The sequence below is a fragment of the Chrysemys picta genome, chromosome 8 (assembly GCF_011386835.1).
Source record: "Chrysemys picta bellii isolate R12L10 chromosome 8, ASM1138683v2, whole genome shotgun sequence".
Classification (NCBI taxonomy): domain Eukaryota; kingdom Metazoa; phylum Chordata; order Testudines; family Emydidae; genus Chrysemys; species Chrysemys picta.
Window position 1 is genome coordinate 4523399 of NC_088798.1, and position 15479 is coordinate 4538877.

The 15479-nt window shown below is 53.4% G+C and overlaps 1 protein-coding gene across 3 annotated transcripts in view; it reads right to left on the reverse strand.

Annotated features, from left to right (window-relative positions):
* PIK3R3 (phosphoinositide-3-kinase regulatory subunit 3) overlaps positions 1 to 15479 on the reverse strand; it is a 313811-nt gene that overhangs the window by 145499 nt on the left and 152833 nt on the right. For all 3 annotated transcript variants that reach the window (XM_042845026.2, XM_005302995.5, XM_065553757.1), the window contains exons 6-7: positions 10988 to 11189; positions 6649 to 6734 (exon numbers count right to left, since the gene is read on the reverse strand). In XM_042845026.2, coding sequence (XP_042700960.1) covers positions 6649 to 6734; positions 10988 to 11189 — 288 coding nt within the window. The remainder of the gene's footprint in view (positions 1 to 6648; positions 6735 to 10987; positions 11190 to 15479) is intronic.

The window sequence follows — 15479 nt, forward strand, 5'->3', positions numbered from 1 at the left end:
TATAGCCCCTTTCATCCACAGCGCTCCAAGTGCTTTCCAAACCTTTCATTAGGGCCCACAAGCCCCTAATGTGAGGAGAGAAGAAGAATAACTTCCTGCTTTCTAGATATAAACAGAGAGGTTAAAGGTCAACGCTGTGTAGTGAGTCAGTGGAAGATGTGGGCTTAGAACCCAGGAGTCATGACTCCAAGTCCTCTCCCATTAGACCACATGCCCTACCAGAGCTGGGAACAGAACCCAGGAGTCCTGACTCCGAGTCCTCTCCCATTAGACCACACGCTCTCCCACAGGGCCGGCTTTGGGAACTGCGGGGCCCGAATCGAATACCCGGCGGCGGTCCGGGTCTTCGGCGGCACGTCCTTCACTCGCTCCGGGACTTCCGTGGCATTGAAGGTCCCGCCGCCGAAATGCCGCTGAAGACCTGGAGCGAGTGACGGACCCGCCGCTGAAGTGCCCCCGAAGCCCTTGACCGCCGCCGGGTGAGTAAAAATTAAAAAGTTAAGCGCTCTTCTTTAGGGCGCGGGGCCCGATTTGGGGGAATCGGCCTAAAGCCGGCCCTGCCCTCCCAGAGGTGGGAACAGAACCCAGGAGTCCTGACTCCTTGGTCTCTGCCTTAACCATTCGGCCCTTTTGCCCCCCTATGAGGTAATCAAACCGAAGGATCATAGTTAGGAAGGAGGAGTTAATTGTTCCGGTGTGTTACTGAGTTCATCCTAGGCCAGACTTAGTGAGGAGATCAAGCTGTTATTTCCTAACATGTGGTGAAGTGAACGGAAGAGACGCATACCGATGTCGACGAGTTGACTGGAGAGAATTCGAGGGAGAGTAATAAATATGATGAAGTGGCTCGGGGGGGCTGATTTCTGAAGCATTATTCAAGGAAATAGCCATGTGTCGCTTGGCACCCCATTACTAGGAGGGGAGATGAGCAGTATCTAGAGGTATTCCAGAGAGGGAGAGGAATGCAGAAGGTGATGCAAGGAAGTGTCACTGGTAGAAATGGGATTAAAATGGGCAATGGAAAATTTAGGCTGAAATACAGCTTAGCAGGACAGACCGTGGACTGGGTTCCCAGCAGCAGGGCCTTTCCAGCGTTGGGGTCATCGCACCTAGCCTGCTATAATTTGGGCAGTGATCCGCACTGGCTGGGGTGCAAAGACGGACAGGACAACATAGGACAAAAGAGGTCTCTCTTAGCACTAACTCCCCATGGTTCTAGGGTTCTTGCCAGCAGCTGTTGGAGATGTTAGTTAATCCTTTGCCCACTAAAATCCTGATGAGCTTGGAACGCGCCTTTCCCATGTGATCCCTGAAATATCTGCCAGCATTTGCTTCTAGCTCTGGTACTTATCTGGTCCCCATCACCCCAATATCTAAGCACCTCAAAATCCTTAATGTATCGCTACACCCCTGTGAGGTAGGGCAGTGCTATTGTCCTCATTGTACAGATGGGGAAACTGAGGCACAGAGAGGCCAAGTGACTTGCCCAAGGTCACACAAGAAGCCTGTGGTGGAGCTGAGAATTGACTGTAGGTCTCCCTAGTCCTAGTTAGGGCCTTACCCACTGGACCACCACCCGAGCCTTTCAGCACTCCAAGAACGCTGCGGTTTAGGGGACTTCTGGCATCTAGGGCGTGCAGAACGGCCAGGAGACGGCGTCAACAGAAGCGCGGCGCGACCTGAGGCATGCCAGACTGTGATCGCTCTGGGAAAGCTCGCCCGACAGCTCCTACCCCTGCAGCTTTGGGTCACCAAACCAGCCACGTAACGGCAGTGCCGGGAGGCCTCAGCAGAGATCACACGCAGGACCCTCCGCACTGAAAGTGCGAGCTACAAGGGGAACCCCTGCAGCTGGGAGCAAGCAACTGACTGTGTGAAGAGCTGGGCTCCAAGTGCAGGCACAAAGTCAGCATCTGAAATGTGTGCGCTGCGACGGGCCATCTCCAGCCAGCTGTACTTCTCCCCTGCCACCACCTGTCACACCAGAGCGCAATTTACCACACCCCGCTCAGCGGGGGATAGGCAGTAAACATGAGTAGTCGTGCAGTGGTGGATAACATCCAAGACAGGAGGAGAGAGTGTGTGTGCATATGTGTGTGTACACACATGCTTCTGGGTTAGCACGCGACTCTCGTCTGGTTCTCTGCCCGGCGGATGGAGTTCTTGATCCAATTTGGAATGAATTTTCAGCTCTTCATCCAGGCTCTCCCATTTGTTACCCTTGTCACAGCATTTTGATGAACGGCTGCTATTGGATTTTCTCCGCGGGGCTATCAATCGTCAGCACGAGTGATTCAATTAAGCACTGCAGACCCGCACTCGGAGCCACAGGCACTGAGCCCTCGGCGACGTCGGAGGGGTAACGCAGATGAACACCAGGACAGCAGCACCACCGAGGGCTGCGCTTTCCCAAGCAACAGCTGAGGGGGGAAGGACACCCAGGTCCCTGCCTGTCCGGCATCTCGGTAACTCGCTTTCCAAGACAGAGGACTAATGGGGACTCCCCCGAGCTACAGGGATGAGATTCCCGAGCCATCATCTCCTCCGGAATCCAGCTGGCTTAGAGAGGGACGTTTCCAGGGACAGTCAAAGTGGTAGCCACTGAAATCCGCAGCCCCTCTGCCGAGGCGGAGATGCCTCATCAGACTCATCAATGTAGAAGATGGTTTGCATCAGCCCCGGCTAAGCAATAGTTTGTTTCCCCAGATGTTCCTAAAGGCAGGGGGCAGGGCTGTAAATTAGAGGTGTCCAACCTGCCAAGGATGGTGCAGGTCTGTAATGCCCAGCATTTTTAGTCTATCCTGTTCGGATAGGGAGGGTCGGCTCTCCAGGGGTATGATCTGTTCCCGTGGCTTAAAGAGCCTGGGAATTCCTGGTCACCCCAGTTACGGGGGGGACTCCAGCTCTGCCTGAAGCAGGAAAAGCTACTGGATTGTGTGTGTGAACATCCAGCACTTACGCCAGCTCTGAGAGCGCAAACAGATCCCTGACACCCCGCCCATCTGCCTCAACCCTGGGCCTCTTCCAGGTGGGAGGAGGGAAGTCAGCCTCCTTGGCTCATCCAGGCTGACAAGGAAGGGACCCGTTGTGGCGCTAGTTAGAGATGGGATAGTCCCTGTGCTCCTCTGTCCCCCTTAAAATGCGCACACCTGGCCCAAGAGAAGAGACGGACATTGCCAATCAATTCCACATGGGCCACCAGAAGGCAACAACGTCTGGACACTAACAGCACAGGTCTGGCTCGCAACTGGTGGCCTCGAGGTAGGACTCCGTAGCCCGCTGAGCAGCACGTTCCCCTTCCACTCTTCGCTTTCTGTTCCTGCCTGAAAAGGCAGCGCCACCGAACCTGCTGCTCCCTGCCTGCCCTCACAGGCGTTCTCCTCAACAGCGCTTTTGTGGTCAACGGTCCCCGAGGCAGCATTTGAGGCTGTGAGAAAGCGCATGCCTGTAGCGCGCTGGCCAATGCTGCCGGTGCCAGCGCCGGGTGCAAAACTCCACCCTGGCGCCCAGCAGCCAACGCATCCCATTAAAAAAGGGAGAGGGGGAAGTACAGGGCTCTTAAGATACAAGTGGAAAAATGCAGCCACCCAAGAATTCCTAGCCACATTCCTCCTCTTCCCTCCCCTCTGTCGCTTGCCATTCTGCAGTGATTGAGCACTTCTGGTAGGTGAGCGCAAAGGTTCGCTGGCTCCGGTGAGCCGTCCCCTTCCATGTACACCCAGACAGAGCAATGAGAAACTGGGGTGCCAGGCCGTGCGTTGGCTCACGGGGTGCTTCGTAGCACTGCTGAGCCTGCAAAGGAAATCCCAGATGAAACCATGGGGTTGTTGGAGCAGGTGGAGGTGCTGGCGTGCACGGTAGCATAGGGGCATGCTTCCAGCAGCATGCCTGGGATAGGTGCAAGCTGATGTATGAATGATAGCCTTCAACGGCCAGCCCAGCAGGTGCGCTGTGTTGCAAGAGAGCATCTGGACTCGAGTTGGAGCGTTCTGAGACCAGCATGGATACAAGCCTGGCCAATTGCCATTACCAATAGGGAGGAGGACCGGAATATCATACAAGAAGATCTGGGGGACCTTGAAAACTGGAGTAACAGAAATGGGATGAAATTGAATAGTGCGAAGTGCAAGTCATGCACTTAGGGACTAACAACAAGAATTTTACTATAAGCTGGGGACCTATAGTTGGAAGTGACAGAGGAGGAGAAAGACCTGGGAAGCGCTGGGAGCTAGGGGGGAAAAGCGGCACGCTCAGGGGAGGAGGTGGAGCGGAGGTGGAGGTAAGCTGGGGCAGGGAGCTTTTCCCCGTGGGTGCTCCAGCCCCGGAGTCCCTGCAGGCCTTAAGGCCTACGAATCTAAATAACAGCCTGTGAGTTGTTCATTGAGCCTGGCCGTTATTCTTGGGGTGTGATTGGTCACCGAAATCACAAGGCACAGATTCTGCTCCCTGATTGGTTGTCAAACTTAAAAAAACAACAACCCAAAACCAAGAAGATAATGAATGATGGATCACAAACACCACATTTTTACAGTAGATAAAAATTAGAGATGAATTGTGTTAAAATAGGGAGAAGTTTTGGGATCTAGGAATATTTGAATAAGCAAGTGGTGATCTAAATTCCAGTGAAAATTTAGCAACACAACTCACACAAACCCAACCAACCAAACTCTCCAAGGTGATTCATGAGTATCTATTCGCCAGTCTCTTGACTATCAATCAACCAGTTCTATTCACAACCATGTTTTCACTCCATCCTTGGTCTACACTTGGAGCTAACTGGCAAAGTGTTTTGCTTGCACTTGTGAGTCTTCCAAATTGAGTGCAGCCTTAAGCTTCTCAGTGGTCGTAATATTAGGTTTACCTGCAGTATATTATTCAGCCTCTAGATGGCTCTGTGTGGTGTACAGAGCCCAAACAGGGTTTGGGGACTGGTAAACAAAGGAAACAGAGTGAGAACTCAAGTTGTGGGGAAGCCGGATTGTATCTATAGTTTGTAACTGTTTTCTCCATATATCCTACTCGTCAACGGCACATAATTTTCTTGAGGATGGTTTTGATTCTCCAATGAATCTAGCCCAAGATATAAGTGCCCATTTACTTTACTGTTATTAATTTTTTAAAATCTGTAACATACAAACTCATCACAATCTCTGAAGATGTTTCTGGTGATTTAAGAATGAGCCATACATTAAGCAACAAAACTGACAAGAGGAGTCAGATTGGACAGTGTCTTTCCATCCCACCAAAAGGCACAATCTGCTCAATTATGCGCGGTCATGTCAATACAAACGTCGTCAGTAGGTTGGGCACTGAAAATCTGATGGCGACCTAAATTCAGCTGAATTGAATAGAAAAATAAACTCCATTGTGAGCATGTCTACTTTAATTCCATACATTTCATTGATTCCTCCATTAAAAAAAAATTAAGTGATGCTGCCACAGAATTTCTAGCGGGCTGTACCTGAATGCCCCAGAAATGAACCCTGCCATGCGATTTAGAAACACAGGCAACATCAAGGAGTGTAGGAAACTCACGACGAGCTTTCTAAAGGGACAGACATTACAGACAAGTCGTGGACACCAACTGCCCCTTTGAAATCCATTATTCTCACGAGAACAGGATGAACGTTAGAAAAATCGACTATATTCCTCTAGCCCAGAGCCAGCGGGCTTTTGTAATCTCAACTCTGTCTTCAGAGCTAAAACCGATTTGTTGGATGCATGTGACAGAAAACCTCTCCTCTAAATGGCTCAACGGTAAAGGCAGGAGGCCCTTTGGATCATGTCTGGAGAGATCCCTTGTAGAAACAACCTCAGTCCAGAGCCTGTGGCCCCTGCCTTATTGTGACCTCACTTATCTCTGCACGTCAGATGAAACGTGCAAGCAAGAGCAGACGCGTCAAGACCAAGAGCACAGAAAATAAACCTCCTGTGAGCCAGACTGCTGGACAATATAGCAGAGCATGCAAACAACTTCCCCTTCCCTCATGTGCTAGGCACCTTTCAAAGTCAACCCTCCCCAACAACATTCTGGGAACATCAGCTCTGCCATTCCCTGAAGAGCAATTAAAAAATCCCCAGCTGCCAGAGCCAGGCCCAGCCGTGCTGCCAGTCAGATGCTAACGACCGACCTACCATGCACAAAGACAGAGAGGAGAGGAAGCCTTGGATCTCCTGTCTCCGCCCCGGGCAGGGTGACCGCCTTCCAAATTGCCAGAGGGGCACCTTGATCACCAAGGCAGGCAGGGAATAGCTGATGTCTGGTGAGGAACTCTCTGGAGACTAAGCCCCTCCTTTGCTAATATCACCAACACTCCCTTAAGCTGAAGTTGGTTAAGTCACGGCCTCATCTGCTTTTGAGGCACCTTAATAAGTTCTAGGAAGGTCACCTCTGAGCATGAAACAGCCGTCTCCATCCACGTATGCAACTGTAAATGACCAGAATTAATCTGCACAAGGCCCAGAGAATCCTGTTTCTCCGTCCCAGGAGCTAGAGAAGCACAGGCCGAGAGGTGGGTACGGGCTGAGACTCCTTTACTTTCATTCCCCGATGGATTCCGCAAGCATCATGCTCAGTCGCCACGTGCCCGCTGCAATCAAAGCCCTGCTATTCCCCACCTCGCCCCGCGTTTCCGCATAGTTTCCTACCAGGTGCAGCTTGCATCTTGGCCACGCCGCCGGCCACGATGAGAGCCTCGATGATCTTCGCGTGGTGTTCTGAGTTCACCTCCGTGCTGTGAAGAGAAAGGGGTGGACGGTGAGGAGAGAGCTCTGAGAAGGGACAGTCAGAGCCTACTGGTTATGGATATGGCCTGTGGGACCGGCAAGGCACGGGGCTCTGAAGACCTGACAGGAGAGTGACACCACCTGGAGATACAAATGTTCTCCAGACAAGGGAATGGGCCGTGAGCGCTCTTCCTGAGGAGGAGCGGGGCCTTTAAGGAGTTCATCGGAAGGCACCACACGTCTCAATGCCTTGTTCCTGGGGGGCTGTGATGTTAGCAGCCACAACGCTTGTGTTGCCATCGCCTCACGCTGCTTCCCTGGGTCTGGACCCACAGGGGTCAGCGGAACCTTCTATTTGTCCTTTCACTTTCTTCTATTCCTGCCGCAATCCCGAGGGGCTTGAAATTACAGCTCCCAAACCGGTTATATTCAGGGGTGCTGGAAGCTCCCTACAAGTGAGGGGGCCACCGGAGCCTGAACTGTGCCCTCCCCCATGCCCTCTTCCCCGTCCCCCGAGGTCCTGCTCCTGCTTCTCCCCAAGCCCCTGTCCTCGCACTGCCCATTTTCCCCGAGGCCCTGCCCTCGCACTGCCCCTTCTTCCTGAGCCCCTGTGCCGCCTCTTCTCCCGAGGCCCCGCCTCTTCCTGAGGCCCCGCCCCCGCACTGCCTCTTCCTCCGAGGCCCCGCCTCCCGCACCACCTCTTCCTTTGAGGCTCCACCTCCCTCACCGCCTCTTCCCCCTGAGTCCCCACCCCTGTGCCGCCTCTTCCCCCGAGGCCCTGCCCTTGCAATGCCCTTTCTTCCTGAGCCCCTGTGCCGCCTCTTCCCCTGAGGCTCCGCCTCCCACACCGCCTCTTCCCCCGAGGCCCTGTGCCGCTTTTTCCTCCGAGTCCCCGCCCCTGTGCCGCCTCTTCCCCCGAGGCCCCGCCCCCGTGCCACCTCTTCCCCCGAGGCCCCGCCCCCGTGCCACCTCTTCCCCTGAGGCCCCGCCCCCGTGCCACCTCTTCCTCCGAGACCCTGCCTCCCGCTCACTCCTCTCTGCCCCCTCCTCCCTGTCGCTTGACCTTATGGCTGGTAAAAATTGGGAGACCGTAGCCCACAAAACGACCAAAGGTGTGTAACAAGCGTTCATGAAGGGCCAATGCCAAGCTTTGCAAACATGTCGGCTATGGAGAGTGGATTGTCCATTTGCTCAAGGTAGAAAAATCTAGTAGAGACAAGCCTTAGAGAACCCCGAAAAAGTGCCAGAGCGATGGCTGCAAGTCCATTATGTTGTTCACACAGAGCAAGGCGCCAGGTTACAAATCAACTACTCGATTCCTTTTCCCCTGGGACACCCGTGTCTGTTAACCAATCCCACCATCACTGAGTGCAGGGCAGAGCAGGCAAGATTTCAAATATCAACGCTCACAGCAGAAAAGCTCCTCATTCATTTTTATGAGACAAGCCTTTCACTATTTCCTTCCACAGCCAGGTAGTGTGGCCCGTGGGTGGGGCACGGGAAGGGGATGCGGAAGACCTGGGCTCTAGTCCCAGCTCTGCCACTGTGCCTCAGTGTCCCATCTGTAAAATGGGGATAATGATCCCTGCTTTGAGATCCATAGATGAAAAGCCCTTTGCAATCTGGTTAATAAGCGCTATGTTCTCGTGTAACTTGCTGGCTACATGTGTATGATGATACACCCATTAGCTAGCAGCTGGCCTACTGCTACAGGCTAAGGGAATTGCTCCCTTAGCTCAGGTAGTTGAGGCCTGTGCATTTGGCAATGAAACCCAGCTGACAGCTTGTGGTGGCCATTAATTGCTACACACGGGGGGATTTTTTAAAATATTGTTATTATGAAGCACTAATGCTTCGGGGAAAGGATGGAGAAATGGTCAGTGCCTGTATGTTTGTGCTGGTGGGTCACGTTGATCTACTACACCCAGCGTATGCCGTTACGAGTGGGATCTAAACAGCGTCTGTGGCTCAGCAGCTTGTCAGTCTCTATCCGAGTACGTTGCAGAACATCCCGAGAGAGCCCAGCAATCTGATAGATCGGGTTTGGGTGGAAAACAGCACGACCCTCCCAGGGCTGGGTCGGGTCTGATGACCTTCTCCTGCCCGTGGGGTTGGCTCAGCAGCTGCGTGGCCTGCTGCCGCCGGCTGTCGCCACCTTGCGGTGCTGCGCACGCATGCTGTGGAGTGGGTGTGCGTAACCGAGGAGTTACAGCGCCTCTCGCTCCACAACACACACACAGCAGTCAGGGGCAGCGTCCGTCCGGCTGGCAGCACGGGTGGCAGGCATCTGTGCTGGCTCAGATCTGGCGGAGTCGGGGCAGAAAACAACTCAATCCTCCGAGGCGGGGCTTGGATCTGGGTCGGGCTTGGGTCTTAGGCACAAGCAGAGCTCTACATCCTAGGGCCGGGGAGGAATATGCTCTCTAAACAAAATGACTAAGGTCCTGATTCAGAAAAGCATCTCTGTTTGGGAAGAGCACGGAAGCACATGCTGATGAAACCCCATTACAGCCAATGCGACTTTGGCTTGCACTGGCGCAGAATTAGGGCCACAAACCCAGAGCCGTGACTCGCAGCTGGCGGCGCTGCAAAGGGCTGTGATGTCACAGGGGCTTGTGATGGGCTGGTTTGCTTTGCCGCAGCTCATTTCAGCGAAAGAGCTCAAGGCGCTCGAAAAACAGCAGGCGGTTCAGCCTCACTCACCCGGGAGCCAGGGCAGCGTTGGGACTATACCCATTTTACAGACAGGCAAAGTGAGGCCAAGTGCCCCAGGTTTCACAGCGAGCCGGCGACAGAAGCAGGAATAGAACCCAGGCGTCCTAGCAGTCCCACTGCTGCTCCTACCCCTAAACAAACCCTGCTTTCGATATTGTCACAGGGGAACAAGAGGCAGCAGAGGAATGGTTCAGAAATAAACAAGAGTGGGGGGAAAACTACCCTCCAGAAGATGACCCACAGCAAAACTCCATCCTAAAGAGCACGTCCTTTCCCTCCAGCAGGCCGCTGCGCTCCTGCACGGCGCTCCCAGGCTCCGACACCACAGGTCTATTTAATTTTAAGGAATTAACAGCCTCCTCAATGGCAAATGGGAGAACGGGTGGGCTGGTTTTTCCCCCGTGAGCAGACACTTTCTAAACTTTCTTGAAGGACCAGATGGCCTGTTGTTAAAGGGACGCTGTCAAATAGCTGAAGTCTCCAGCTGCTTTCCCTTAAACTTGTCGCTGAGGACTGGCATGCGGAGGCTGGATACCAGCCGAGTTTGGGTTAGCCAGGCAGTCATTTGGAGCTGGACGGTGTCAGAGAAGGGACATCCGTTTTGTTCTATGAGCAGGGACCTCAGGCCAGTTCCTAATGAGCAGCTGTCTGTGGCACCAGCATCGTTGACGCAGCTGGAGACAGCCTCAGCAGAGAGGCATGAGAAGAAAAGGGCCATCGAGATGGAGCCATAGTCAACACTCATGGTTTGTATTAGGGTAGAGTGGCCAACACACCGGGGAATTGAACGTGGGACCTCTGGAGGTAAAAGCACAGGCTGCTACACATTGAGTTACAGCTACCTAGCTGGGCTGTAACACAGCGGTTCTCAACCAGGGGTCTGCTGCCCCCTGGCAGCCCCACGAGCTGATTTCAGGGGGCCGTGGGGCCCCGCGGCTAAGACATGGGGCCCTGAGCCCCGGCACCCCCATGGGGCTGAAACCGGAGCACAGTCGTGAGGAGCCTGAGCCTGGGTGCCCCCCGCGGGACTGAAGCCAGGAACGGAGCTGTGGGGCTGAGGCCCTGGTGCTCCCCCGTGGGTCTAAAACCCTGAGCCCTCAGGCCCCTGCAGGGCAGAAACCCGGACCCCCGAGTCCCCCTACCCCGCATCTGAAGCCCCAGCCCTCCCCTGCATGGTGGCTGAGGTCCAGTGCCCCAAGCTCCCCCACCCTTCTGCAGCTGAAGCCCTGCAGGGCTAAAGCCTTGAATCTCCTGCCTCTTCCAACCCGGTGACTGAAGCCAGGAACACCAAGGCCCCCTCCTGCTGGGCCCTGGAGTTTTTATAGTATGCTGGGGGGAGGCCTCAGAAAGAAAAAGGTTGAGAACTCCTGCTGTAACAGACTCATATCGTGTGCTGATCCGGTGCAGAAAGGGCTCTGTCAGACCCACTCGTCAGTGGGTTACAACAGCACCTCGCAGCCCAGCTGAGATTACAGCCCCCATCCCCGGTGCTAGGCACTGTCCATATGTTATAACAAAAGCCAGGTGCGTCTCAAAGCCAGCTCACCTTGACGCAGGTGGGCGGAAGAGCACGTCGCCGAAGAGCTCCCCCAGGGCCCTGGGGGTGAGGTGGCTTTTGCTGCCGTTCTGACCCACTTTGCAGAAATGGCTGGTGAGGTGCTGCAGGAGGAGGCCGTGCTGCTGGGGGAGGGTGGGCGACTCCAGGACCATCTTCACCCGCTGGCCGCACTCTTCCAGGCTCTGGGTTTCTGTGGGAGAGGAGAGCAAAAGGGAAGGAAGCTTTTAGCCCAGGGCAGAGCATCCCAGCACCAAGCCCGGGGAGCTGCGGAAAAGTTTGTCACCCAGGCCGCTCAGGTGAGATTTATTTCCCTTCTCCTCCCATCGGCCAGCCTCATTTCTCTCCACGCTACAGATCAGGGGTTTAGCAAACTCAGGCCTTGTCTACATGGCCCTACAGTTCAGACTATAGAGGAGTGAACGGCATCGTGCACCAAAGGGCTGCGCTGCCCCGCGTAGACAGTGTGAACGTGAACTAACGAGGTCCTGTTTGAAGAGGATGTGCCTTTTAACTTGCGCCCGTGTCAGAGAATCACAGCGTAGCCTGAGCCCGCTGGGTTGATTGTCACAGCGGCTGACCGTACTGCGGGTGAGGGTCGCCCCTCTGCCAGCCCTCAGGGCTCGAGTGGTCCCTGGACGTTGTGATGGCCCCTTTGCCCAGCGGTGAATTTCACCCTGTCAGAGCAGCTGCATTCTACAGCTGCCTGGCCAAATGTCCACGTGGCGCTGGTGATGTGCCCACCCAGGGTTTTATCTACCCAAGAGTCCCTAGCCCCTTCGCAGCAGTTGTAACACACACCGCTCCGCCTCTACCCTCCCCCCACGCCCCTGCAACTTCATGTCCCAGCCCCTCAGAACTGAGCCTACCTGGCATGTTGCTAATTCTTTGTAGCGCACCCTTTATGTGCCACCCTGGGAACCGCTGCTGCAGGCATCCCCAGTGGCCGTTCCCTGGTTTACCCCCGTGCCCGTAAGGATATTTCATGAGCTCACCTGAGCCAGGCTGTGCCACATGGACACAACTCAAAATGGCCACCTGGGTGCTAAAGATCGGAATATAAACCAATAGTCCTTTGTTGAGCCAACCAAAATACGGTCTGCGTGAGGCTCCTGACCAGGGCAGGTGTCTTGTGTTAAGACAGGGACACTTGTCCTTTCCTATCACAGCTTCACCCAGAACTGGCCTTTGAAAGAAGCAACCAGTTCTTTTTAATCTGGCCTGCTGGGCCCTGATTGGACCCTGCCTGCTCCCAGCCCTTCTGGCCACTGGAGGACCAAGTCTCACTGGTTCCACAAGTGGCTGATCCTGGGGGCGGGGAGCTTCCTGAGGTAACCCCTAGAGGTCTAAACTTGCCGCTCTTCTCTTCCAAAAGGACTGCTTCACAAGGCAGGGTGTGTTTATAAAAGTGTGCTTGCAATAACCGTAACTTCACCCCCAACTTTGCCTCCCGTGTTCCTCGTTTTAGTGCCAAGGTGAGGTGTGCTCCCTGCAAATTTGGTATCTCTCCCCTTCCCTTTTATTGCCGAAGGTTATTTAGGCCAGAAATAGAGAATCATCGTGCAGGGGTTGCCGAGAGAGTTCTTTAAACCAAAGGGGTGAGTCTTACGCCATTTTAAGATCCCTGCATGAATAATCATGTGTGTGTGTCCCCCTCCTTGGTCCCACCCTGGGGCTCGAGCGCAGATGGACCCAGCCTTCGGACATAGGAAGCACATCTCCCCCGCATCATACTGGGTCATTAACAGGCTGAAATGGTACAGGGCAAACACTGATTTCTAGTCATTCCAGACTCGCTCCACTGACCTCAGCACAGTGAGTCTAAATTCCCCCTGGAGTAACAGAGAGCAGATTCTGGCCACTTGCAAATACATTCTCTTTCAATCGGCATGATTTCAAAGCACTTTACCGACTGTACAGAGGAACCTCTGAAATGCAGCCGCCTCTAGGGTGGAACATGGCAGCTGTTTAACAGCAAACAGTGACTCAGCAGTTTCGGACAGGAAATGAAGAATTCCATATACAACTGAAGCTGCAGGGGAATTTAAGCAGGCAAGCTGTAATAACCCACAGTGGATTTTGCCCAGGATTGGCCCTTACACCTATACGGAGAAGGATTTGTGCGCTGTAGTTTATAGAAGTGAAATTGCCTCTGTCAGTGGGGCTTGGGGAGGATTTATGTGGTACGCGTGCTGGCAATTTAGTTTTGAGTTTCCTGGCTGACTATGATCTATACCTGACAGGTGAATAAGGGAAGCGTGTGGGTGCTAGTAAGTCACTCAGAGGGTACGTCAGGGGACGAAGAGGAATCATTGTGCCAAAGGGGACCGGGGCAGTTTCAGAGTGTAGGATTTTTTTTTACGGTAACCTGCAAAGGGGGGGAAATGGGTGAGTGACCTTTATTTTTGCTTCTTTGTGCTACGTGAAGCGGGCTAGAAAGGTCTGGGGTGGTAAAATATGTTGGTTTTCCGCTTGCATTAGAACTCCTGTTTTTGGCTACGCTGAATCTCTCCGGATGACTGGCGCTGGGAGGAGAATTATGTCTTCGGAGGCTGTGCTACTGTGATTGTTTCAGACTCGAGGGTTTTTATATGGTTTCTATCAACACTTCTGCCAGTGGGAAAATTTCAACGTTTGGGCCTAAAAAGGACAGAAAAACATCACAAAAATGTTGGCACATTTTTACCAGCTCTGTAGCTGGCAGGAGAAAATTCAATTTGAACGGGGAAAAAAAATGAATTTTTCATGAACGTTTTCTCAAAAATGTCATCCCACTTTTCAAACTAATAGAGTCCTATTTAATTCCAATATTTAACGAACGCTTTGGAGAAAGGACGTCTTTGACAAAAATCCAAATGCCTCTTCCTTTTCAATTAGAAGCTCTATTCCTCGCCTGAGTCTCCAAGGAGTTCTCCAGCAAAGCCAAGCGAGAACAGATCTGATATTCCTGCTGTTTCTTAGGTTAAAAAAATAACAGCAGAAAAACAACCCTTTCAGGCTTTCTGTATAGATCAGAAAGAAGTAAAAAAAAAAAAAGACACAAAGCTCTTTCTTTTTCCTTTGTAGGTCTCCTTTAAGGGAGGTTAAGATTCAGAGGCGATCATACTTCAGGTCACCGATACATGTCATCAAATTGTGATGCTGCTGTATGCATAGCACGAAGCCATGAAGTCCAAATGAACACGGGGCCCTGACCGAGGACACAGGTCGGAGCTTTGAAAATCTGGACAGTAACTTGAATTCCATGACAGACAACAGCTCAGTCAGGAACTCAGTTAAATCAGCCTGGTTCTCCACTGCCTGGCAGCTTGTCTCGACATTTGCGCCCTGCGCAAAGAACGGCGTCAGTGACCGCGCAGCCCGCAGGGCAAGGTGGGACCAGTCCCGGAGAGGTCACATTTTCAGACATAGTCACTGCTTTGGGGTGTCTCAAATCACGCACCCCAAAAAATCAAGGAACCCCAAATTAGTGGCCACTTTGAAAAATTTGACCTCGCTCTGCTCAGTGGAAAAGTCAGGATTAGACACGCCAGAGGTGAGGGCACTGGTGTAGGACTTAAAAGGCTTGGGCTCAAGTCTCTGGTCCATCACACAACCTTAGCCTCTCTGTGCCTCAGTTTCCTCTCAGCACTAACAACCCTCTATTACTCGGGGGGTGAGGCTAAATCCACTATAGGGATGGAAAAGCACCTAAGAGAGAGAGAACCCAGGAGTCCTGCCTTCCAGTCCCCTTGTCTAATCACAAGGCAACACTGCCCAACACGTCTCTCCGTGGGTATTAGAACTGGGCGAAGCACAGGGCGATGCCAGGCGGGTACGTGAGCTCAGCTGGCTCGACAGCCCGTGCCCATGTGGCTTTGCAGCTCGTCTGAAACTGGAGTGGGAGTTAAAAAGGCAGGAGCTAAATTAATAACCGAAGCCTCTATATTTGGAAAGGAAAGCGACTGTTGACCCGAGGAAGGGTGGCGTCAAGGACACTGGAGGGCTCTAATTAAGCAGAGGCCAGGTGGGGGCAACCAGGAATAGCAGGCATGGCACAGCCGCACAGCAGGCGTGTGATCTCACAGCCCAGTGCCTGGCCTCTGAGTGGCTGCTACATTTTCATCTGGAGGCCCCCGTCCGGAGCAGAGCCGGGTGCTGTATATATGTCTCTTACACCCCCAAATGCTGGGCTTGGGGGGTGGCTTCAAACCCTGGGCCACAACCCGAGCTTGGGCACCTCCCTTCAGCCTCATCTCACCGCGTCTCTTCTCTTCCATGGGCACTAAGGAGACGCCCAGGCTGCCTGGCCAAACAATACTAGTGATGCCCAGCTCTTCTCTAACGCTTGCCACCAGCCGAGCTCCAAGCGCTTTACAAAGAAGGGCTGTACCATTGTCCCTGTTGTACAGGTGGGGAAACTGAGGCACGGGGAAGTGCTGCGTCTTGCTTATGGTCACCCAGCAGGCCAGTGGCCCAGCCAGGAGTAGACTCCGGAGTCCCA